At 42.9% G+C, this 24,152-nt stretch overlaps 1 protein-coding gene across 1 annotated transcript; it reads left to right on the top strand.

Moving 5' to 3' along the window:
• Positions 1-334: 334 nt before the first annotated feature.
• Positions 335-23,720, top strand: galnt11.L (polypeptide N-acetylgalactosaminyltransferase 11 L homeolog; the record flags this gene model as incomplete). The annotated part of the gene is given in 11 exon segments (NM_001127806.1): positions 335-652; positions 4,319-4,442; positions 11,487-11,653; positions 12,727-12,852; positions 13,246-13,495; positions 17,229-17,346; positions 18,909-19,061; positions 20,114-20,332; positions 21,862-21,966; positions 22,104-22,241; positions 23,125-23,720. Coding segments are annotated over 11 exon segments (1,803 nt in total). The 3' UTR covers positions 23,257-23,720.
• Between the last annotated feature and the right edge of the window lie 432 nt (positions 23,721-24,152).

The following is a 24,152-nucleotide window of genomic DNA, read 5'->3' on the forward strand; positions in this document are numbered from 1 at the left end:
GTCTGGTTGCTAGGGTCCAAATTCCCCTAGCAACCATTCACTTATTTAAACAAAAGACTGGAATAGGAGAGGCTTGAATAGAAAGAAGAGTAATAAAAAGTAGCAATAACAATAAATGTTTAGCCTTACAGAGCATTTATTAGATGGGGTCAGTGACCCCCGTTTGAAAGCTGGAAAGAATCAGAAGAAGATGGTCAATAATACAGAAACTATAAAAAGAAAAAAATGAAGGCCAATTGGAAAGTTGCTTAGAATTGGCCATTTTATAACATACTTAAAATTCACTCAAAGGTGAACCACCTCTTAATGTGACCTTTTCTGTACTTTTTTTTAGGGAACCAAGGATGGGCCCACGACGATGCTAGAAGGAGGAGGAGGAGGATGGGCAGTGCTGCACTTCGCTGTTTCTGCTATGGCTGCCTCTTCACATCCGTGACCTGGACGCTTCTACTTTTCATTTACTTTAACTTCAGCGAGGAACAGCAAGGCTTCAGACATGTGCCCATCAAGGGGTTGGAGCCGTATAAGCCTCTCCCTAAAAAAATCTACCCTCGCTACTCCGCTGGGCAGCCTATTGACTCTCGCAAGGGCCACAATGGAAATCAGCTGGATACAGAGGCTGAAGCCAACGCAGACCTCTCCCCGGAATTGGGTGAGCCCCCAAATTGCTGCGTTCATTAGTAAAGTCATGTGGGCACTGCTGGTTCTGTCTCTTGAAATAATGTAACGCAAATCAGCCTTGCATGCTTCTTCACAGGTAGTTTGAACCCCCAGTGCAAAGTATAGAAAGAGCCAGTTACATTTGCAAAACAACCTGCCTAACCAGCCTAAAGGCCCCCATACACGGGCCGATAATAGCTGCAGACAGACCAAGTCTGCAGCTTATTGGTACGTTTGTGGGGCCATCCAATGGGCTTCTCCGATCGATATCTGGCCTAAAGTCGGGCAGATCTCGGCAGGTTAAAAAATCCCCTTGGATCGTGGCCGCATCTGTGCGTGTATTCGGTCCCACGATCCGACCGCCTGTATCGGATCCGATTGTTGGGCCCTAGGGAGAGATCCTGCTTCTTTTGGTTGGCAGGGTCAGTGAGCCTCCCCCCCCCATGATTCAAGTTGTGTCCCTTATGCCCCCCCATGTATTTCTATTATTATCACTTGTATAGCTACAACTTATTCCCCACCGTTTTACAGACTTTGTAGATCAGTCCCCACCCCAGTGAGCTTACAATCTAAGGTCCCTATCCGATTCCCAAACACACACAGGAAGGGATACTTTAATCGCTTTAATCACACGCTAAGTGCCTTGCCTGTATGTTATTGAGAGGTTTAAGCCACCAAAATACTCCTTTCATTACTAATTGCCCTGGGGGTGTAAATAATTGGCTTTGGCTGTTAATGCCCCCCCCCCCCCATTTGGGAATGTATATCAGCAGTTAAGCAGGTTATATTTATAGAGTTAAAAAGTCGAACTTGATGAACATGTGTCTTTTTTCAACCTAACTGTTACTGTGTTACTCGCTACGTTACTCGCTACGTTACTCGCTACGTTACTATGTTTGTGGACCACTGTCAGTGTGTGGATGGGATGTGAGCACAGGCTGAAGGGAGGAAGGCCCCAGCTTTCCCTCTCACTTGGGGTCAGATCCACTTTCTTTGCCTATTGGCCTAAATTAATGCTCTGCGTCCAAAGATGTTGTCTGGAAGCGCAGGGAGTTTCTGGGAGCGCAGGAAACAGCAATAACATCAGCAGCTCTAGCCATCCGCATTCTCCTGTTAAAGGGGTGGTTCACCTTTAAATGAACTGTTAGTATGATATAGAGCATGATATTCTGAGACAATTTGCAATTGGTTTTAATTTTTATTTGTGTTTTTTGAGTTATTTGGTTTTTTTTTCTTTTCTGCAGCTCTCCAGTTTGCAGTTTCAGCCATCTGGTTGCTAGGGTCCAAATTACCCTAGCAACCATGCATTGATTTTAATAAGAGACTGGAATATGAATAGGAGAGGCCTGAATAGAAAGATGAGTAATAAAAAGTAGCAATAACAATACATGTGTAGACTTTGTTTTCTAGATGGGTCAGTGATAGCTGAAAAGACAAATAGTTTAGAAAAAATAATGGCCAATTGAAAATTTGCCATTCTAAAACATACTAAAAGTTAACTCTAAGGTGAACCACCCCTTTTAATGATAATGATAGTCCATTTTAGCATGTTAACCACCCAGTGTGAGGAGGGCAGCACTACTAGTGTCCGAGGAGGAGGAATAGGTCTCCCCATGTTCATACCAACAGATATAAGAAGCCCACGCAGGCCCCTCCCACATGGAGGCTCAGCCTTACAATTGAGGTGACAGGTGAAGACCCCAATAGATCTATAAATGGATTGTCCAGCTGTTGTTGCCACTGAGAGTGACCTGTCTCAGAGGAGGAGTTGTGAGAAACGGAGATGCCATTCCATGTACTACGTGTTCTCCACATGTTATTGCCCTGAATTGATACAGTAAATATAATGTAGCATCATGGATATTCCTCCTGCATTATTGCACTTCTGGGATTCATCCTGCGCTGATCATAAACATTGAACTGGTTTATAGAGAGTCAAAAATCTGCTCAGTCTTTTGCATTCAGTGTCCATTTAGCTGTTCTCAGTGATCATGTGAATAATGGAATAAGGAGAGTCGCTGTATAACCAGCCTGCCAGACTAAAGGGCAACTAAAGAGCCTATTTCTATACAGCAACGTACTCATAATGACGATATTTCAGGCTGGAAAAAGTCACGTGAACATTGGGTTCCGTTTTTGGCTGAAAATCCGACCTAAATTCTAGCTGATCCGGATGATGAAAAGTCTGTCCCTTTCTATTCTTGGCCCTGGAGGCTTTGGAAGCAATTCAGCAGAATCCAGCTCTTTATCAGACCAGTGCAACATCTTCATAAGTCAGAATCAGCAGTGCAGGAAGGGGCAGAGACACAGTAGTCTGGTTTTGTATCTCTCACAGTTCTTGGGCACCCCCAGCTGAAGTCGGCAATATACTGTCTGTAACCCCCAACTCATCACATCCCTGGTTTAACCTCCATTTACCCCTCATGCAGCCAATAAATCTATAAAGACTCCGCACGGAACAGATGTAGCGCAGATGCTGCAGAGAAATCCAGACATTCTTCTGCAAGTGACTGCAAAGTGGACAGATTATTGCAGATCCACTACTCATCCCCCTCACTCATTCACCAGTGAGACGTGGTTTGTCCACTGCTTAAAGTGACAGCAGCACTAAAATGCTGTACGGTTAAAGGAACAGTTACATAAAAAAATAAGTGTTTTAAAGTAATACAAAAATAATGTAGTGTTGCCCTGCACTAGTAAAACTGGTGTGTTTGCTTCAGAAACACTACTATAGTTTATATAAACAAGCTGCTGTGTAGCCATTGGGGCAGACATTTAAGCACATTATACACAGTAGATAACAGGTAAGCTCTGTAGAACATAATGGTCTTATCTGTTATCCACTATTTAACCTGTGCCATATAGCCTTTTTTCAATTTCCACCATTGCTACACAGCAGCTTGTTTATATGAACTATAGTAGTACTTATCTGTTATCTACTGTGTATCCTGTGCTTGAATGGCTGCCCCCATGGTTACACAGCAGCTTGTTTATATAAACTATAGTAGTACTTATCTGTTATCTACTGTGTATCCTGTGCTTGAATGGCTGCCCTCATGGTTACACAGCGGTTTGTTTATATAAACTATAGTAGTACTTATCTGTTATCTACTGTGTATCCTGTGCTTGAATGGCTGCCCCCATGGCTACACAGCAGCTTGTTTATATAAACTATAGTAGTACTTATCTGTTATCTACTGTGTATCCTGTGCTTGAATGGCTGCCCCCATGGCTACACAGCAGCTTGTTTATATAAACTATAGTAGTACTTATCTGTTATCTACTGTGTATCCTGTGCTTGAATGGCTGCCCCCATGGCTACACAGCAGCTTGTTTATATAAACTATAGTAGTACTTATCTGTTATCTACTGTGTATCCTGTGCTTGAATGGCTGCCCCCATGGCTACACAGCACCTTGTTTATATAAACTATAGTAGTACTTATCTGTTATCTACTGTGTATCCTGTGCTTGAATGGCTGCCCCCATGGCTACACAGCACCTTGTTTACATGAACTGTAGTAGTGTTTTTGAAGCAAACACATCAGGTTTACCAGTGCAGGGCAACACTACATGATATATTCATTACTTTAAAACACTTTCATTTAAATACAGGCACCCTTGTTATTGTTATTTAACCCTTACAACTTCTGTTTCAGGCATGATCTTCAATGAACAAGATCAGGATGTGAGAGACGTTGGTTACCAGAAGCACGCCTTCAATCTGTTAATCAGCAATAGACTCGGCTACCACAGAGACCTGCCAGACACAAGGGACTCCAAGTAGGTCCCCCCTTCTCTCTCGTGCGTTTTCTGACTATTTGTATAGCACTGATCTGGTACACAGCTTCTAAACCGGCAATAGTCAATTATTCCCATCTGCCCCAGTGGAGCTTACAATCTAAGGTCCCCATCACATTCACACACACACCAGGGTCAGTGTTATCAGGAGCCCATAATCCTGCCTGTATGTTTTTGGAGTGTGGGAGGAAACTGGAGTACACAGACATGGGGAGAATACAAACAAACCCCTTGCAGAACCCCATTATACAATGTCTCCCTTTACACATGTGATTAAACCCTATAACTTTGTCTGGCGGTGGTTTGGCTTTACCTAACCTCAGATTGTACTTTCTCACTGCCCAACTGGTATTCGCCTACTGGTGTCTGGTTCCCAGTGTAAATAATCTGTCGGTGATCCTTGAGGCAGCAGGAGTAGGTTCCTTTGAAGCTCCCTTACGTGGCGCCTCCTCTTACTCTGTTGTAACCCCAGATATGGCAACTGTTATACAGGCCTTTCACAAATCCCTGAAGCTAATTTGGGGCTCCTCTGATGCCTGGTCTCCCGGAACCCCTCTATGTAGTAGTAACTTCCTTCCCTACTTCCATTCCATACCAGATATTTCTAGATGGGCCCACATGGGAATCAAACTCTAGGGCAGGGGTCCCCAACCTTTCTTGCCCGTGAGCAACATTCAGACATAAAAAGAGTTGAGGAGCAACACAAGCATGAAAAAGTCCCTTGCGGTGCCAAAAAGGGGGTTTGATTGGCTATTTGGTAGCCCCTATGTGGACTGGCAGCCCACAGGAGACTCTACTTGGCAGTGCACCTGGTTTTTCTACAACCAAAACTTGCCTCCAATCCTGGAATTCAAAAACAAGCACCTGCTTTGAGGCCACTGGGAGCAACATCCAAGGGGTTGGTGAGCAACATGTTACTCACAAGCTACTGGTTGGGGATCACTGCTCTAGGGGATATTACTTCTGGTGGACAATGTAAAAGCTATGAAGCATTATGACAAGAGCTTCACAATATTTGCAGATACAACATGCTTTCTCTATACAATCCCCCACAAACCTGTAAACCTAGCGGAAACAACACTAGAGGTATATTTGCATAGACAAGACCTGACCAAACCTTTATCCTCACTAAACACTTTATTAGCCACATCGGGCCCGTGTCCCTAGAAAAAACTAGGATGAAATGGCAAAGGGCTAGATGAGATGTGGAAAGATGCCATTTTTAGTTAACTTTTATCATGCTATAAAATGGCCGATTCTAAGCAACTTTTCGATTGGTCTTCATTATTTATTTTTTATAGTTTTGTAATTATTTGCCTTTTTGTTCTGGCTTTTTCAAGCTTTCAAGTCGGGGTCACTGACCCCATCTAAAAAACAAATACTCTGCAAGGCTACTTATTTATTGTTATTGCTACTTTTCATTACTTATCTTTCTATTCAGGCCTCTCCTATTCATATTCCAGTCTCTTATTCAAATCATTGCAAGGTTGCTAAGATAATTTGGACCCTAGCAACCCAATTGCTGAAATTGCAAACTGGAGAGCTGCTGAATAAAAAGCTAAATAACTCAAAAACTACAAATAAACAATGAAAAAAATGATAGCAAGCCAAGTTTTGTAGATGTCGTTTTGAAAACTGTAACTTTGATACAGGTACAGGATCCGTTATCCGGAAAATTTCAGAATTGCAGAAAGGCAATCTCCCATGGACTCTATTATAATCAAATAATTACATATTTTAAAAAGGATTTCCTTTTTCTCCGTAATAATAAAACAGTAGTTTGTACTTGATCCCAACTAAGATATAATTAATCCTTATTGGAGGCAAAACCAACCTATTGGGTTTATTTAATGTTTACATGAGTTAAGGTATGAAGATCCAAATTACGGAAAGATCCGGAAACCCGTTATCCAGAATGCTCCGAATTACGGAAAGGCCTTTTCCCTTAAAATCCATTTTATCCAAATAATCCAAATTTGTAAAAATTATTTCCTTTTTCTCCGTAATAATAAAACAGTAGCTTGTACTTGATCCCAACTAAGATACAGTATAATTAATCCTTATTGGAAGCAAAACCAGTCTATTGGATTTATTTAATGTTTACATGATTTTCTAGTAGACTGAAAGGGGTGGTTCACCGTTAAGTTAAATTTTAGTATGTTCCAGAATGACTAATTCTAAGCAACTTTTCAATTGGCCTTCATTTTTTCTTTTTTATATATTATAATTATTTGCCTTCTTCTTCTGACTCTTTCCAGCTTTCAAATGGGGGTCACTGACCCCATCGCTACAAATGTATTGTTATTGCTACTTTTTATTACTCATCTTTCTATTCAGTCCCTCTCCTGTTCATACTCTATTCTCTTATTCAAATCAGTGTATGGTTGCTAGGGTAGTTTGGACCCTAGCAACTAAATTGCTGAAATTGCAAACTGGAGAGCTGCTGAATAAAAAACTAAATAACTCAAAAACAACAAATAGTAAAAAATAAAAACCTATTGCAAATGGTGTCAGAATATCAGTCTCTACAAGTTAATTCAAAGGTGACCAACCCCTTTAAGTTGGTCCCAGCGTTATCTATTTCTATGAAAGATAGATATGTCCAAATCAAGTTTTTAAACAGGGAATATTTAACCCCCTACGGCTTGGCAAAAATCTATGAAAATGTCTCTGATCAATGTCCCAAATGCAGAGTGGATGTGGGCTCTTTATTTCATGTATTTTGGACGTGTTTCCGATAATAAGAGATTCTGGAGTAACGTCCTCCACTATATAAATGAGAAACTTGCTCTCCCAAATATCCGTTCCCCAGAGCTCTGTCTTTTGGGATTAACAGGGGACCGACAGCTCCAGTCTCATGCTACACTCACTTGCTGTATTATGCAAAAAAAGCTAATCTTAATGTGTTGGAAATCCCTTGACCCACTTATCTGCAACAATGGAGGGAACTGGTGAATGATTCTCTTCCACGCCAGAAACTCACTTACTTGGCGAGAGGCTGCCGGGAGAAGTTTGAAGTTATACGGGGGGACTTGGCTAAACCTGCAAATTATCTGATGAGACTCAAATCCTAATCTAGACACAAAATAATTGGAACCCCTTGCCTCTCTTTATTTTCTTTCTTCTCTCCCTTCCCTCTTCCTTTTACTGTAACTGTTTGTTTTTATAATTTGAAAATTGAAAAATAAAATCTTTAAAGGAGAAGGAAACCAAACCTACTTCACTATGTTTTCCATCCTCCTGAAACACAGTAAAAACTCTTAATATCATTGCTGCTTTTGTGCACCAGCGTTCAGAAGTTTCGGCGCTGTTAACAGTTTGGCGCCGCCATTTTCAAATTGGAGCTTCATTTCCGCACTAATGTGCATGCGCCTCCTTTGTGACCCTGTGATCATCTGCGCATTCTGTGTCTGACTGCAAACAAGGAGCCACACCTGCGCATACATGCGTCTTTTCCTTTATTAATAATGCAGTACTACAGACCCGCATGCCTGCTTGCTTCATTTACTTTTTGTCTTTGCTCCACCACTCGTGCGCTCTCGCTTACAAACTGTAAAATAAACCAGAGTGAGCGCAGGAGCTTCAAAGCTTCCCTTAGATTCCTATCAACGGGGAAGCAGGCGCGCAATTGGAACTGAATTCAATGAGGCGAGGGCCGAGAGGTCAGCGATGACGGAATGGCTGCATCACGTGACCGCAACGCCATTGCATGACATTGACCCAGAAGATCCTCCTGCGCATGTGCAGGCACCGCTGGGAACTATTGCGCATGTGTGTGCCCTATTGAGAGCAATTTGTGGACTGCAGCATGGGTATGCTATTATATACGTTTCAACTTTTTTTTTTAAATATGACTGCAGCACAAAGATTAATGAAAAAACTAATGAGAAAATGCTTGATGGTAAAGGTATTTGCTTTTCATGGTCAACACTTAGGGGCAAATTTACTAGAGGGTGAAATGACTAACGCTGGCGACAATTCGCTAGCGTTACCGCTTTCAGTCACTTCACCGATTTACTAACGGGCGCAGGCGCCACTTCGCTAGCAAAGGAGATAGACACTAGCAGTGATTCGCACTCTAGCACCAGGCGAATTTTCGCTCTGGCGAGTGGACGTTACTCCGCAAATTCACTAAGATGCGGATTTTACTGAACGTTACCTCTTTCGCCAGACTTGCCTTCGCCACCTCAGACCAGGGGAAGTACAATGGAGTAAGCACCAAAAAATAGGCCTAGAAATGATATCGGAGCTCACCCTTCTTTGTGCAGCGTCTCTCCCTTCGGTCGCAGCTCTCACGGGATCCTCCTCTCCTTGTTAAGGAGGTAACTTCAGTGCACAGATTTACCCTGTTACGCGGCGCTGATTGAAGGAATCACAAGAGACGGTAATGCTCAATTTTCTTGCGGCTTTATTTGGCACATCTAGTGAGTTTCTGGCAGTGGGTTGGTGAGGAAAACCTACGCGTTTCGTGCCCTCTTTCCAGGCACTTCGTCAGGGTCACGAAACGCGTAGGTTTTCCTCACCAACCCACTGCCAGAAACTCACTAGATGTGCCAAATAAAGCCTCAAGAAAATTGAGCATTACCGTCTCTTGTAATTCCTTCGATCAGCGCCGTGTAACGGGGTAAATCTGTGCACTGAAGTACAATGGAGTGCATATATTTTCCTCAATCTTCTGTTACTTACATCATATAAGTCCAAAAAACGCTGGCGTCTTTTCTTTTTTTCAGGGCAATCGTCTGCAAAATTCTTTCATTATTATTTTTTTTTTTTTTTGTGCAACCAGTTTCCCCCATACATTTTCTAACATATGGAACATAAACTATACAGTTGGCTCATGTGTAGGGCAATATATTAACTCAATTTATTAAGGTTCCCTTGGCAGGTCTAGTTATCATTGTAAATGTAATGTATTAGATGCAACATGTAACATAAAGAGGTGCATTCAACTTTAAATTTCCCGCCGTATGCAAATTAGCCTGAGCGCAAGACCTATAACGAAGTTGAGCTAGGCAGAATTGAACGCTTCGCTTTGATTTGCTCGCACTGCTGAAGTAACACTAGGGAAAACTCGCCAGCGTTCGTCGCCCGGGATGAAACTTCGCAACTTAGTAAATTAGCGTCTAGGCGAATGTTGCGATGGGTGCAAAGCTGTCGCTGGCGAATTTTCGCCGCTTAGTAAATTTACCCCTTAGAGCTTAAGTTGATTTTAGACTTTCCTTCTCCTTTAAAAGAAACCCTGCAAGTTTAAGCTTAGCCCCCATAGCCCTCAGTAACCTGTGCCATAGAATATAATTCACATTACACTTTCAGGTTGTTCTAAATACCCCCCTCCCCTTGTGCTGTGAGGTTGAGAAAACCCTGAGCCCCATAAGGAAGCCTCACATTAGCAATGGAAACACTGCAACAAACAGAACGATCAAAACATTTCTTCAGTCTGTGTGGCTCCAAGTCACAGGCCATTACCCTCGTCTGCAATGTAAATAAACACTCCATAAATAATGTCCTGTCTTCCCTGGTGGAAAATAGTGTTCCATGTAAAAATAATAATTAAAAAGAAATCTTAAGTAGATGTTGCAAGTATATGGGTGTAACAGTGGTTAGTCCTGCTGGGGTCCTGGGCACTGTCTGTTCTCCCTGTGTGTTTGCTCTGGGTACGCAGTTTCCTCCTGCACTCCTTAAAGGGGAACCATCGCGAAAATGAAAATTTAATATAAGCTTCCTCATACTGAAATAAGAAACTTTCTAATTATAATCAAATAAAAAATTCTGTAATGTTTCTGAAATAATCAAGTTTATCTTCACTATTTCTCTCTCAGCATCTGTTTCTCTTCATTCTTGTCTTCATGCAGCAGTTGGGTGTCAGATGAATGATAAAATATATCTTATAGGGAGGCTCCTTTTGCCTAGAAAATGTATTAGAGCTCACTCTATTAAAATTAGGGATGGACCGAATCCACTATTTTGGATTCGGCTGAACCCCTGTATCAATTGCGATAGATTCAGCCGAATACCGAACCAAATCTGAATCCTGATTTGCATATGCAAATTAGGGGGTGGGGAATGGAAAACCACTTTTACTTCCTTGTTTTGTGACAAAAGTCACGCAATTTCCCTCCCCGTCCCTAATTTTCTTATGAAAATTAGGATTCAGATTTGGTCCGTATGAATTCAAATCCTGCTGAAAAAGGCCGAATCCTGGATTCGGTGCATCCCTAATTAAACTCACCAGACATCATGTCTCTCTACATGCAGGATTTGTGCAAAAGGCAGTTATTTTGTTAGACTTTGTTTGTACTGGAATCAGTTGAGTGAGCTCTAATTCATCTGCTCGGAAAGGGAACCCCTCCTATAAAATATATTGGATCATTCATCTGACACCCAACTGCTGCATGAAGAGAGAATAAGGAGAAACCGATGCTGAGAGAGGAATAATATAAACCCGATTTATTTCCAGAACAGTACAGAATATTTAATTGTTTATATTTAAAAAGTTTCTTATTTCAGTATGATGAAGCTTATATTACATTTTTCATTTTCGTAATAGTTCCTCTTTAAACCTACAGGCAGGATAATTCAGATTGTAAGCTCCACTGGGGGTAGAGACTGATATAAATGGTGTTTAATCACTGTAAGATGAACTACAACTCTCTACATCCCATGAACTGTAACTGCTATAAAGCTGTGCCATAGAGAATAAATTGGAGAGCCATGTGGATTCCATTGGCCGTCACTAGCCCCTCTCTATTCACTCGCAGGCCCAGCTGCTGCCCCCAACACTCCCTCAGACCGACATGAGATGCTCTGCTGGAATTGCTTTACTCCTGTACTCGCTAGCATGCGGCCTCAGCTGTCTGCATTCACCACAAACACATTTCAAAGCAAAAGAAATATCAGCCCCCCCCCCCCGAATTCCCACATATTTAAGTGGGTGTTGGTATGAAAGCAAACACACCTTCCACGAATCTTTAAAGGGGACATAGCCCAAAAATAAAAAACGTCTCTTTGTATTGTGTCCCTTTCCAGGTGCTCCAAGAAGACTTACCCGGCTGATCTGCCCCTGGCCAGTATTGTTATTTGTTTTTATAATGAAGCTTCTTCTGCCTTGCTGCGCACTGTCCATAGCGTGTTGGACCGGACCCCAGCCCAGCTGCTCCATGAGATCATACTAGTGGATGATAATAGTGAACTAGGTACTGTCCTGTTTCCCAACTACTCTCCTCCTCTAGAGGGAGCTCTTCAGCACCAACTGCTAATTTATATACCTTGTCTTCTTGGTGTGTGTGTCCTTAAAGGGGAACTATTGTAAAAATGAAAATTTAATATAAGCTTCATCATACTGAAGTTAGAAACTTTCTAAATACAATCAATTAAATATTCTGTACCGTTTCTGAAATAATCAAGTTTATGTTCACTATTCCTCTCTCAGCATCTGTTTCTCTTCATTCTCTCTTCATGCAGCAGTTGGGTGTCAGATATTCATTGACAGTTAGATCCCATATATCTTATAGGGGGGCAACCCTTTCACAGCAGATGTATTAGAGCTCACTCAAATAACTGATTCCAGTACAAACAAAATCTAACAAAATAACTGTCGTTTGCACAAATTCTGCATGTAGAGAGACATGATGTCTGGTGATTTTAATAGAGTGAGCTCTAATACATCTTCTAGGCAAAAGGAGCCCCCCTATAAGATATATTGGATCATTTATCTGACACCCAACTGCTGCATGAAGAGAGAATGAAGAGAAACAGTTGCTGAGAGAGGAATAGTGAATACAAACTTGATTACTTCAGAAACGGTACAGAATATTTAATTGATTTTATGTAGAGTTTCTTATTTCAGTATGATGAAGCTTATATTAAATAGGGATAGACTGAATCCAGGATTCGGCTTTTTTCAGCAGGATTGGGATTCAGCCAAATCCTTCTGCCCGGCCGAACCAAATCTGAATTTGCATATGCAAATTAGGGAAATTGCATGACTTTTTTCACAGAACAAGAAAAATGTTTTTCCCTTCCCACCCCTAATTTGCATATGCAAATTCGGATTCGGTTTGGTATTCGGCCAAATCTTATGCGCAGGATTCGGGGGTTCGGCCAAATCCAAAATAGTGGATTTGGTGCATCTCTAATGTTAAACTTTAATTTTCGCAATAGTTCCCCTTTATTAAGACAAGGCTGTTAATGACGTGCGTTTATATATTATTCCTTGCCCGTGTGTATGCATATTTATATGTATTATTAATGTTTGCTTTGTCGTTAGATGACCTGAAAAAGGACTTGGACTATTACATGCAAGAGAACCTTTCCAAGAAGGTGAAACTGGTGAGAAACAAACGGCGAGAGGGGCTGATCCGTGGCAGGATGGTCGGAGCATCTCACGCGACAGGTAAAGGCAACGTTGAACGAATCCAAATGGAAGGGTCATTTATTAACATCCTAGCATCACATCTAGTTGATCTACTCGCATGCTGATGAAGATTCCATGTTGGATATCTTGTCGTAGCACATATTTGTTTCAGTGTAGAACACTGGGTAGAGACCTCTTGAGGGTAGGGTTGGTTACTACCTGAGCATTGGGGGGTATTACCCTTTTGGTTGTGCAATCCAGAAGCAAAGTCACAATCAACCAGCAATGACGTCACAATGGAGTTTTACAGTGTATAGCAACCTGTACCTTTCCTAAGTCAGTCTGTTGTTCACCATACAATACCTCGACCGTCTTACAGCTATCAAAATTTTACCTGGACATCCACTTACCTTTCTCCTTGTTGCATTGCAGGAGACGTACTTGTCTTCTTGGACAGTCACTGTGAGGTGAATGAGATGTGGCTGCAGCCCCTTCTTGCCCCCATCAGAGAGAACCCCAAAACAGTGGTCTGTCCTGTCATTGATATCATTAGTGCTGATACTCTAATCTACAGCCAATCCCCTGTTGTACGTGGGGGGTTTAACTGGGGCCTGCATTTCAAGTGGGATCCTGTTCCTCTGTCAGAGCTGGGAGGCCCTGAAGGATTTACTGCACCGTTTAGGTAAGTAAAACTGCAAAATGAATAGTATGGGGGGACCAAAGAGTACTGATCTGCAGTCTGAACTGAATAACATCTGTCCAGAGATGGGCACACTGCAGATCTAGAGCGATCATTCCAAAAGGGAACATGTTCTAAACAGGGAACACTAGTCCTGCAAGCCTGACACCTGTAGTACAGACGTTACATGCTGACATGGACATAAATGTACTTGTGAGATCACCAGGGTCATCTTGTGAGATCCAATAAATACAGGCACTTTTTGCCAACATTAAGCCCATGCTTTTTTTTCTCTCTTCAAAATGTAAAGGTATCGGCCGTAAAATAAATGAAGGTCTATGAATATCCCTGGAACTATAGAAGAGTGTCAGTTAGGGCCATGTTTTTTCTATACACACAGAGCATTCTTTGTAGCTAACGGTGGTCTGGAGAGCTCCGGGGTTAGTGGAGTACTGGGCACTGTTAGAGCGAAGGAGTGGGATATCTGTGTCCAAGCAGAATAACTAGGGATAGAATGAGTAATACACTGGCACAATAACATCACATTTCTCTTATAAAACCCTTTCCCGTATAAATGAGCCTTTAAACTCCCTCTGTCTATGTGATATTTTACACTGGCAGCCCAGTTCCCCACATTCCCATTAATGTAATTAACTCACAGATGGGCCCCACGGTCCCCTCCCAACACAATGGGCCCCACGGTCCCCTCCCAACACAATGGGCCCCACGGGCCCCTCCCAACACAATGAGCCCCACGGGCCCTTCCCAACACAATGGGCCCCACGGTCCCCTCCCAACACAATGGGCCCCACGGCCCCCTCCCAACACAATGGGCCCCACGGTCCCCTCCCAACACAATGGGCCCCACGGGCCCTTCCCAACACAATGGGCCCCACGGGCCCCTCCCAACACAATGGGCCCCACGGGCCCCTCCCAACACAATGGGCCCCACGGGCCCCTCCCAACACAATGGGCCCCACGGGCCCCTCCCAACACAATGGGCCCCACGGGCCCCTCCCAACACAATGGGCCCCACGGGCCCCTCCCAGCACAATGGGCCCCACGGGCCCCTCCCAGCACAATGGGCCCCACGGGCCCCTCCCAACACAATGGGCCCCACGGGCCCCTCCCAACACAATGGGCCCCACGGGCCCCTCCCAACACAAAGGGCATTGGGTACTTTGTGTGACTCCTCCTTGATGACCGTCTCTCTGCAGACCCTTATAGTGAGATGGGGCAAGTAGCCTGGATGTAGGGAGATAAGCACATGATACGTGTGTAGTTGTGTGTAGTTGTGTGTAGTTGTGTGTAGTTGTGTGTAGTTGTGTGTAGTTGTGTGTAGTTGTAGTAGAACACAAGCACAATATCCCCTGCTGCTCTCAGTCCATTCACAGTTTCATGGAATGTCATTGGGCCAAGTCGCTGCCAAGAGCTCTAATGTCTCATCCTGCCAGTTTTATAGTAAAACTGCTCATAAATAACCGACTCAGTAGAGGCCAAGGGATGATTGTGCCAAAGCAAAGGATACGGCTCAATCTGCTACTTGCATTTGTGCGGTTGGGCCGACTCCACTGGACCTATAAATTCTAGCTGTGCAGTGTGGGGGGAAAATCTGTGTGTAACGGCTCCTTATAATTTCCTTATAAATTTGTATTTCCCAAAAGCCTTGGATACTGGCCTTCCATTTAATTTAAAGGGAAATCTGTCTGTTTTATATTTAAAGGGGTGGTTCACATTTCAGTTAACTTTTAGTATGTTATAGAATGGCCAGTTCTAAGCAACTTTGCAACTGGTCTTCATTTTTTATATATTTTTTTAAATTGTTTGTCTTCTGATTTTGTTCCAGCCTGCAAACGGGCATCCCTGACCCCATCTAAAAAAAACAAATGCTCTGTAAGGCTATAAAGTATTGTTATTGCTACTTGTTATTACTCCTCTTTATATTCAGGCCTCTCCTATTCATATTCCAGTCTCTTATTCAAATCGGTGCATGGTTGCTAGGGTAATTTGGAGTCTAGCAACCAGATTGCTGATATAGCAAGTTGGAGAGCTGTTGAACAAAAAGCTAAATAACAAAAAATACAAATAATAAAAAACGAAAACCAGTTGCAAATTGTCTCAGAATATCACTCTCTACGTCATACTAAAAGTTACTTTAAAGGTGAACAACCCCTTTAATTTAAAATATTCTTTAATCTTAGGTTGTAGGGCTCCCTTAGCAGTGTAGGGGGGGGGGAGTTTTATCGCTTTGCTAAGCAGTATGGCAGTCGGCAGTATGATAGTTCGGCAGTATGATAGTTCGGCAGTATGACAGTCTGGCAGTATGACAGTCTGGCAGTATGGCAGTCAGGGCTTCTATGGGGCGAGGGGGGTACTGCAGTTAGTGAGAACAGCAGAGGTGAGATTTGAGATTAAAACACTCAATTTATAGGCCATTAAAGGAACTGGGCTTAGGGGGAGTGAGTGGACCATGCAGGTAAGTGGCTTTTCCATTTGTTGCCCTGTTTTTCTAGCCGGCAGGTCCCACCACTCGGGGCTCAGGTGACCAGTGGACTAATAACTGGATTACAATGTAATTCTCCTACCGCACACCTGTAGTTCACCAATCCTGCAAGCTGGTGGTGCGTTCCTTCCGTTGACCCGGCCGGGTCCCTTAGCAACCAATGTGTAAAAGAAACGGATCCGCACACACACTGATTAATGCAGTCGGGAATATCCCCTTTTATTCAGCCACCAAACAGGATATTCCCCGACTGCATTAATCGGTGTGTGTGCGGATCCGTTTCTTTTACACATTGGTGACTAATACCTGGAGCCATAAGGTGAGGGGCCTGTGATACTGATTTCAGCTCTCGGGTTACATATCATTTAGTAGCCCCTACTGAGCTAGTTATTGTGTGTATAACAGTGTGAGTCTCATCAGAACCTATAAGGTTTTATTATAGCAAAAAGGTCATTTTATAGCTGTGAACTAGTGATGTGCGGGCCGACCCGGGACCCACGGGTTTACCCATTGTGACGTCATTGGCGGGGCGGGTCTATAAAAGGACCCCCGGAAGCTGGGGCGGGCGTGGGTCGGTGCAGGGTGGGGTTAGGGTCGGGTTTATAGGGCTCAGGGGCTCATATATAACACGAGTGATCAGTGATTTTGAACACATTGGTTGTGAGGTTGGGGGCCACACACAACTAGTGTAGATTGTCCATGTGCTTTCTAGTAATTGGGTAAGTTCAGTACTTTCACCTTCCAAACACTTTCTTCAGTTGAGTTGTTTTCAGATTGTTCCCCAGAAATAAACACCTTTTTCAATTACTTTCCATTATTTATTTTTTTACTGTTTTTCCAAAATCTAAGTTTGAGCATTCGTGTCTCTGGTGTTTGAGTCTGGCAGTTCAGTTGATCCATTTCTCAGCAGCATCTCTGGAGTATCAGCAACTATTGTATCAAGTCTAACAGCGGCCTGTAATGAAACCCAGCAACTCTGCTCAGCAGGGACAAATATAAGAAATGTATCAACTAAATGTATCCATTTAGAACGGTTTACAGGGTCGGCGACCCCCCCAGAGCTGCTTTAGACGGTGAAAAATTACACTTTACACTTCAATATTAGAAAAACGGCCACACATAGAAAATAGAAAGTCATTGGAAAAAGTTGTTATTTCTGGGGATCTATTTGAAAACAACTAGATGTTTGAAGGTGAACCACCCCTTTAACAGTGTCTTTTATTCTTCATCAAGGTCTCCTACCATGGCCGGGGGTCTGTTTGCGATGGACAGGGAATATTTCAACACACTGGGACAGTACGATAGCGGCATGGACATCTGGGGTGGTGAAAACCTAGAAATTTCTTTCCGGGTAAATATCGTGCTCCTCTTATATACACCGTAACACCACCGGGGAAAAAAATGCATCCGTTTGTAGTTGAAGAAGTGAGGAAAGTGTTATTTATTGAAGTATAAGCAGCACCATGGACCTATGGGGTCACTTTGCCATCTTGCAACTGTTCCCGGGTAATCCCGCCCCCATCACCAAGGTTACTAGGCTGAAATGTCAGAGATAAAATGTGTTGGGCCCTGCGTTGGACTTGCCTTCAACCAACTGTTAGTATGACGTAGAGAGGGATATTCTGAGACAATTTGTAATTGGTTCTCATTTTTTATTATTTGTGGTTTTTGAGTTATTTAGCTTTTTATTCAGCAGCTCTCCAGTTTGCAATTTCAGAAATCTTGTAGCTAGGGTCCAAATTCCCCTAGCAACCATGCACTGATTTGAATAAGAGACTGGAATATGAATAAGAGAGGCCTGAATAGAAAGATGAGTAATAATCAAAAGTAGCAATAACAGTAAGAGGCACATTTATCAAGGGTTGAATTTTTGTCAAAACTCCCATAAATTCAAAAATCAACCTGCTGAAATGTATTAATAATATCAAATTTTTTCAATTTGGACGAATTGAAACGACCCGAAAACTCAAATTGAATTCAAATTTTAAAAACTTGATTCAAATTTAAAAAAAAAACTCAATTCGTTTTTTCTCCGAAAAAAAACTTGCATGTCAGGAAGGCAACAAACATCACCAAATTGATCCCTGGACGTCTCCAAGTGACTAATACATTAATTCGGCAGGTTTTAGGTGGGAAAAAGTCGAATTCGAGTTCTTAAAGGGCCAGAGTATGATAAATCTCAAAATTTGAGTTTGAATTAAAACTCGAATCGAATTTGGATAAATCACAATTTAATTTTTTTTTTTTAGAAAACTCGAATTTTCACTTCAACTCTTAATAAATCTGCCCCTAAATGTGAAGCCTTATGGCTCTTACAGACCAGCGTTTGAAGCTGCGCTCCCCTGCGTTCCGTTTTTATGCATTCAGCCGCATGGGGAGCGCAGGAGCAGACGCATTCAGTTTTTTTCAATGGGGCTGCATGTAGGCGCCGAACGCAGGAAAAATGTCTCAACCTGTGTTTGGCGCCTACATGCGCCTGTGTGAGTACAGCCCCATTAAAAAAAACTGAATGCGTCTACTCCTGCGCAGCTTGAAACGCTAGTCTGTAAGAGCCCTTAAAGAGCATTTGTTTTTTAGATGGGGTCAGTGACCCCCATTTGAAAGCTGGAAACAGTCGGAAGAAAGCAAATTATTTAAAAAAAACTATAAAATACAGTAAAACCGCCATTTTACATCCCCTGATTTTAAGTTTTCCCTCATTCTACATTGTTGTTTTGTGGTCCCACCTATATATTATACATAATACATTTCCCTGATTTTACGATTTCCTGGATTTTACACCATTCTTTTCTGGTCCCCTGAAAAATGTAAAATGGGGGTTCTACTGCAGAAAAAATGAAGGCCAATTGAAAAGCTGCTTAGAACGAGCCATTCTATAACGTATACGTTTTTGAGTATGTTTTGTGCCGGCAGATCTGGATGTGCGGTGGCAGCCTGCTGATCGTTCCTTGCTCCAGGGTCGGCCATATTTTCCGCAAGAGACGCCCATACGGTTCACCCGGAGGTCACGATACCATGGCCCACAACTCCCTGCGCCTGGCACACGTGTGGATGGATGAGTATAAGGTATCGACACTGGGGATGGTTTTCTGGCTTTGACAATAGGAGTAAGTCTGTTGTGTGCAGAAGAAATAGCACCAACCTTGTCTGTCACCCTGTTAGTGTGTGAGCTTTTTTATTTTTACTTTTAAAGTGCGCTCACTCGCTGTATGGCAGCAACATGAGCAGTCTGAGGTCACATCCCCAAATCTTAATTTGATAACCAGCCAGACTAATCCCTTTTGTACATTTTGTTAGCGATTCAGAGAAGGAACATCTACACAAGGGGGCGCTGTCCTGCCAGGAACATACAGATCCCCGTGTCTCCCTCTCATTGGGGCAAATTCACTAACAATCGTAGTTTCGCCAGCGCTTTGCAAATTCACTAAAATCAGAAGTTGCGCAGAGGGGTAGCGTAAGGTTGCGAAGTTGCACTAGCGTTGATTCGCTAAGTAAAGCGAAGTTGCGCTATCGAAGGCTAATTTGCATAGGGCGCCAAATTCAAATTTCAATGGAGGAATACGTATCTGCACTACAAATGCCTAGAAAAGCTTCAATTCATCAAATAAAATTTTTATTTTGCCCTACACATGTGCCCACTGTCTAGGTAAGTTGCCATGAGTCAGGAAATGTAGGGGGGAAGGAGGGGAGCCCCAATTTTTTTTTCGATCTATCACCCATAATGTAGAAAACACGCCAGCGTTTTTTGGGACTTAGAAAAAATTTTGACTTTTTTTGAAACAATCCCTATCTACTCTATTGCACTTCGCCTGGTCTGAGGTGGCGAAGGAAGTCTAGCGTAAAAGGTAGCGTTCAGTACACTGCGCAAGTTAGTGAATTTGCGTAGTTACGTCGCTAGCAAAACTTCGCCAGGCGTAAGGGTGCGAAGTAACACTAGCGAAACTACGCCAGCGTTCGTTAGTGAATTTGCGCAGTAACGAAAATGACAAACGCTAGCCAAGTAACGCTAGCGTTCGGCGCTTAGTGAATTTGCACCATTGTGTCTCCCTCTCATTGTGTTTCCCTTTCATTGTGTCTCCCTCTCACTGGCGCCTCCCTCTCATTGGTTTCCCCTGTAGGATCAGTACTTTGCTCTGAGGCCGGAGCTGCGGAACAGGGATTTCGGGGATATCAGAGATCGTTTGACGCTGAGGAAAAGACTGAACTGCAAATCCTTTAAGTGGTACCTGGACAACATTTACCCCGAGATGCAGGTTTCCGGGCCCAACGCCAAGCCGCAGCCTCCAGTGTTCATTAATAAAGGCCAAAAGAGACCAAAAATACTGCAGCGAGGCAGGGTAAGAAATAAACTTGAAGCAGCCGCTCTTTGGTTTGTGTTTCATTTAGGGATGCTCCGAATCCAGGATTTGGTTCGGGATTCGGCTTTTTTCTGCAGGATTCGACGGAATCCTAATTTGCATGTATAAATTAGGGGCAGGAAGGGAAATCACGTGACTTTTTGTCACAAAACAAGGAAGTAAAACATTTTTTTCCTTGCCTGCCTCCAATTTGCAAATTAGGATTTGGGTTCATTTTCGATGTTTGGCAAAATCTTTCACAAACGATTTTGCAGAATCCCAAATAGTGGATTCCCTGCATCCCCTGTCTCTTCACCTGCCCAGGACAGATAGTCATCCATGGGGGCCCTGTGGCCCTAAATGTACTTCCTTTGGTTTTGGGCTCATCCCGTACTAATCGCTACAGGTGTGATTATTAATATCAGGTGCCCCCCTCAATAATTCCTGCATGGAGCGGTACAAGCCCTGCAGCATGTCTATATCTTTTGTTTTAAAGGGCAAATAAACCTAAATATTAGCCCTATCCAAGAGGCCAGAAATCATCAGCTCCAGTAAAGAGGACACTATGCAGAGATATAGGGTGACACAACTCAACCTATTAACCCAGTGGTTCTTAATGCATCATTGGGCCTAAAGACTTAAGGAGTCATTTGCATGTCCCTGCCCACTATTCCTTCTTTTATGGCTTCAGGCCTCCCTGGTGTGAATAACAAGAGTCATGTGACTGTGTTATAAGAAGCTTTTCCTGCAGTACCAGATCCACAAATAAACATGCGCCCCATACTCAATCTCTGGGGAGCGCTCTCTCTGCTTCTCCACCGCGCACTTCTCCTTCTACTGAACTCCGCAGGTTTTTAAAGGGATACTGTCATGGGAAAAAATAGGGTTTTTTTTTGGAAACACATCAGTTAATAGTGCTGCTCCAGCAGAATTCTGCACTGAAATCCATTTCTCAAAAGAGCAAACACATTTTTTTTATATTTCATTTTGAAATCTGACATGGGGCTAGACATATTGTCAGTTTCCCAGCTGCCCCAAGTCATGTGACTTGTGCTCTGATAAACGTCAGTCACTCGTTACTGCTGTACTGCAAGTTGGAGTGATATCACCCCCTCCCTTTCCCCCCCCCCCGTAGCCTAACAACAGAACAATGGGAAGGTAACCAGATAACAGCTCCCTAACACAAGATAACAGCTACCTGGTAGATCTAAGAACAACACTCAATAGTAAAAACCCATGTCTCACTGAGACACATTCAGTTACATTGAGTAGGAGAAACAACAGCCTGCCAGAAAGCAGTTGGCATCCTAAAGTGCTGGCTCTTTCTGAAATCACATGACCCGACAAAATGACCTGAGATGCCCCTACACACCAATATTACAACTAAATACACTTGCTGGTTCAGGAATGACATTTTATATTGTAGAGTGAATTATTTGCAGTGTAAACAGTGTCATTTAGTAATAAAAACGACACCACAAATATCATGACAGAATCCCTTTAACCTCTGTGTCTTTTCCCTTCCCAAGCTGATCAACATGCAAACCAACAAATGCCTCGTGGCACAGGGACACCCCAGTCAGAAAGGAGGATTAGTGGTTGTAAAAGACTGCGACTTTAATGATTCCGAACAGGTTGGTGCCTATTCTGCGTCTTTCACCCCACTGTCTTGTTACCCAAAAACTCACTATATAATATTGTCATAGAGAAACCCATTGACTAATGATCATGAATGTCTTCTCCAACCCCTCCCCCCCCGTAACCCTTGCAGGTATGGAGTTACAATGAAGAGCACGAGCTGATCCTGAGCAACTTACTGTGCCTGGATATGTCAGAGACCCGCTCGTCTGATCCTCCCCGACTTATGAAATGCCACGGCTCAGGGGGTTCCCAGCAGTGGGTGTTTGGGGTAGGTCATTATTATTCTTATATACAAAATAGGATTCTATATTCACTTTAAAGGAGAACTAAACCCTAAAAATGCCATATTTTATATAGTGAACTTATTGCACGAGGCTAAAGTTTCAGCTTGTCAATAGCAGCAATGATCCAGGACTTCAAACTTGTCACAGGGGGTCACCATCTTGGAAAGTGTCTGTGACACTCACATGCTCAGTGGGCTCTGATTGGCTGTTGAGAAGCTAAGCTTAGGGCTCGTCACTAATTATCCAGCAGAAAATGAGGTTGGTCTGTAATATAAGCTGATGCTACAGGTTTGCTGATTATTACATTCTGATGCTAATTGCACTGGTTTCTGTGCTGCCATGTAGTAATTATGTGTATTAATTACTAATCAGCCTTATATTGTGACATTTCTATTCTATGTGTACTGTATATTGTGAGTGGGTCCCTAAGCTCAGTAAGTGACAGCAGCACAGAGCATGTGCAGTGAATCAGCAGAAAAGAAGATGGGGAGCTACTGGGGCATCTTTGGAGACACAGATCTTTACTGCTAAAGGGCTGTGGTTGCCTTGGGCTGGTACAGAAGCACAAAACATAATGTACAACATTTCTAGCTGCTACTTTAGTTAGGCTTTAGTTTTTTTTAAAGGGCAAGTAAAACCTCAGACAAACCTTTCATCACAGCAGTGCCCTGTAACTAAATAATGTATTCCCACTGTACTACTAGCCATACCTCCCTTGCTGGTAGCCAGATCAGCAGCTTATGGGCACTGCCCAGGCACTTTGCCTGCCCATCTCATCTGCTATTGATCAATATTGGGCAGACCTTGGGTGTCAGTGTTGCTGGGCCACCAATAAGGACACTTGTTTCTTTTCTCCCCCTCTCTTAGAAAACCAACCGTCTGTACCAGGTCTCTGTCGGCCAATGCTTGAAGCTTGTGGATCTGCTCAGCCATAAAGGCTACGTTTCCATGGCAATCTGCGACGGATCTGCTTCCCAGCAGTGGCACCTGGAGAACTGAGTCCCCATTCCCTCGGCATGATGGGTAACAAGGTGATGAGGCTTTACTTGCCCCCAAGCTGCTATTTACTCTCACCCCTGTGCTCCAGTTCTGCCGATTCCCTGTGCATGGCAGTTGCTCCGTGAAGCCCACCAGCTGCCAGCAAGGTCCCAGGAGCCCCCCAGCACCCCGAGAGGTCGCACGCAGTCGCTGCAGGGGGATACGATTAGAGAGATTTTATGTTTCCTGAAACACTATTTGACTTTTATTTTTAAAAGAAATAATTTGATCATTTTTATTTTTTTTTAAAGAAATTTTTAGCTTTTTTTTTTTTTAATGTATTTTAAATTGTAGCTCCTTTAATTGTAAGTACATCGGAGAGTTTTATTTGACAGTGTTTTGTGTCAGTTGGTTTTAGCTACTGAGCACTCGCTACAGTTACAAGTCACTGCCTGTGCCCCCCTCTAATAAACCCTTCTACCTTCCATTGTTCCCATGGCAACCCCTGTATTTACTTGGCAGAGCCCCCCCCAACATTGGCTTATAGCCGTCCGACACTAATGAACGGCCCATTCCAGTAAATACAACGCAGAGTAATCATTTAGCCAGTAAATGTCACCGAATTGCGGTTTTCATTTCGTTGTGAGGTTCAAGGGGTTGTTCACCTTTGAGTTGACTGTTCATACAATGTAGAGAGGGATGTTCTGAGACAATTTGTAATTGGTTTTCATTTTTTATTATTTGTGGTTTTTGACTTATTTAGCTTTTTATTCAGCAGCTCTCCAGTTTGCAATTTCTGCAGTCTGGTTGCTAGGGTCCAAATTCCCTTAGTAACTATACATTGATAAAAATAGGAGACTGGAATATGAATAGGAGAGGCCTGAATAGAAAGATCGTAGTAAAAAGTAGCAGTAACA

This window comes from Xenopus laevis, chromosome 6L (assembly GCF_017654675.1).
Source record: "Xenopus laevis strain J_2021 chromosome 6L, Xenopus_laevis_v10.1, whole genome shotgun sequence".
In the NCBI taxonomy this organism is placed as follows: Eukaryota; Metazoa; Chordata; class Amphibia; order Anura; family Pipidae; genus Xenopus; species Xenopus laevis.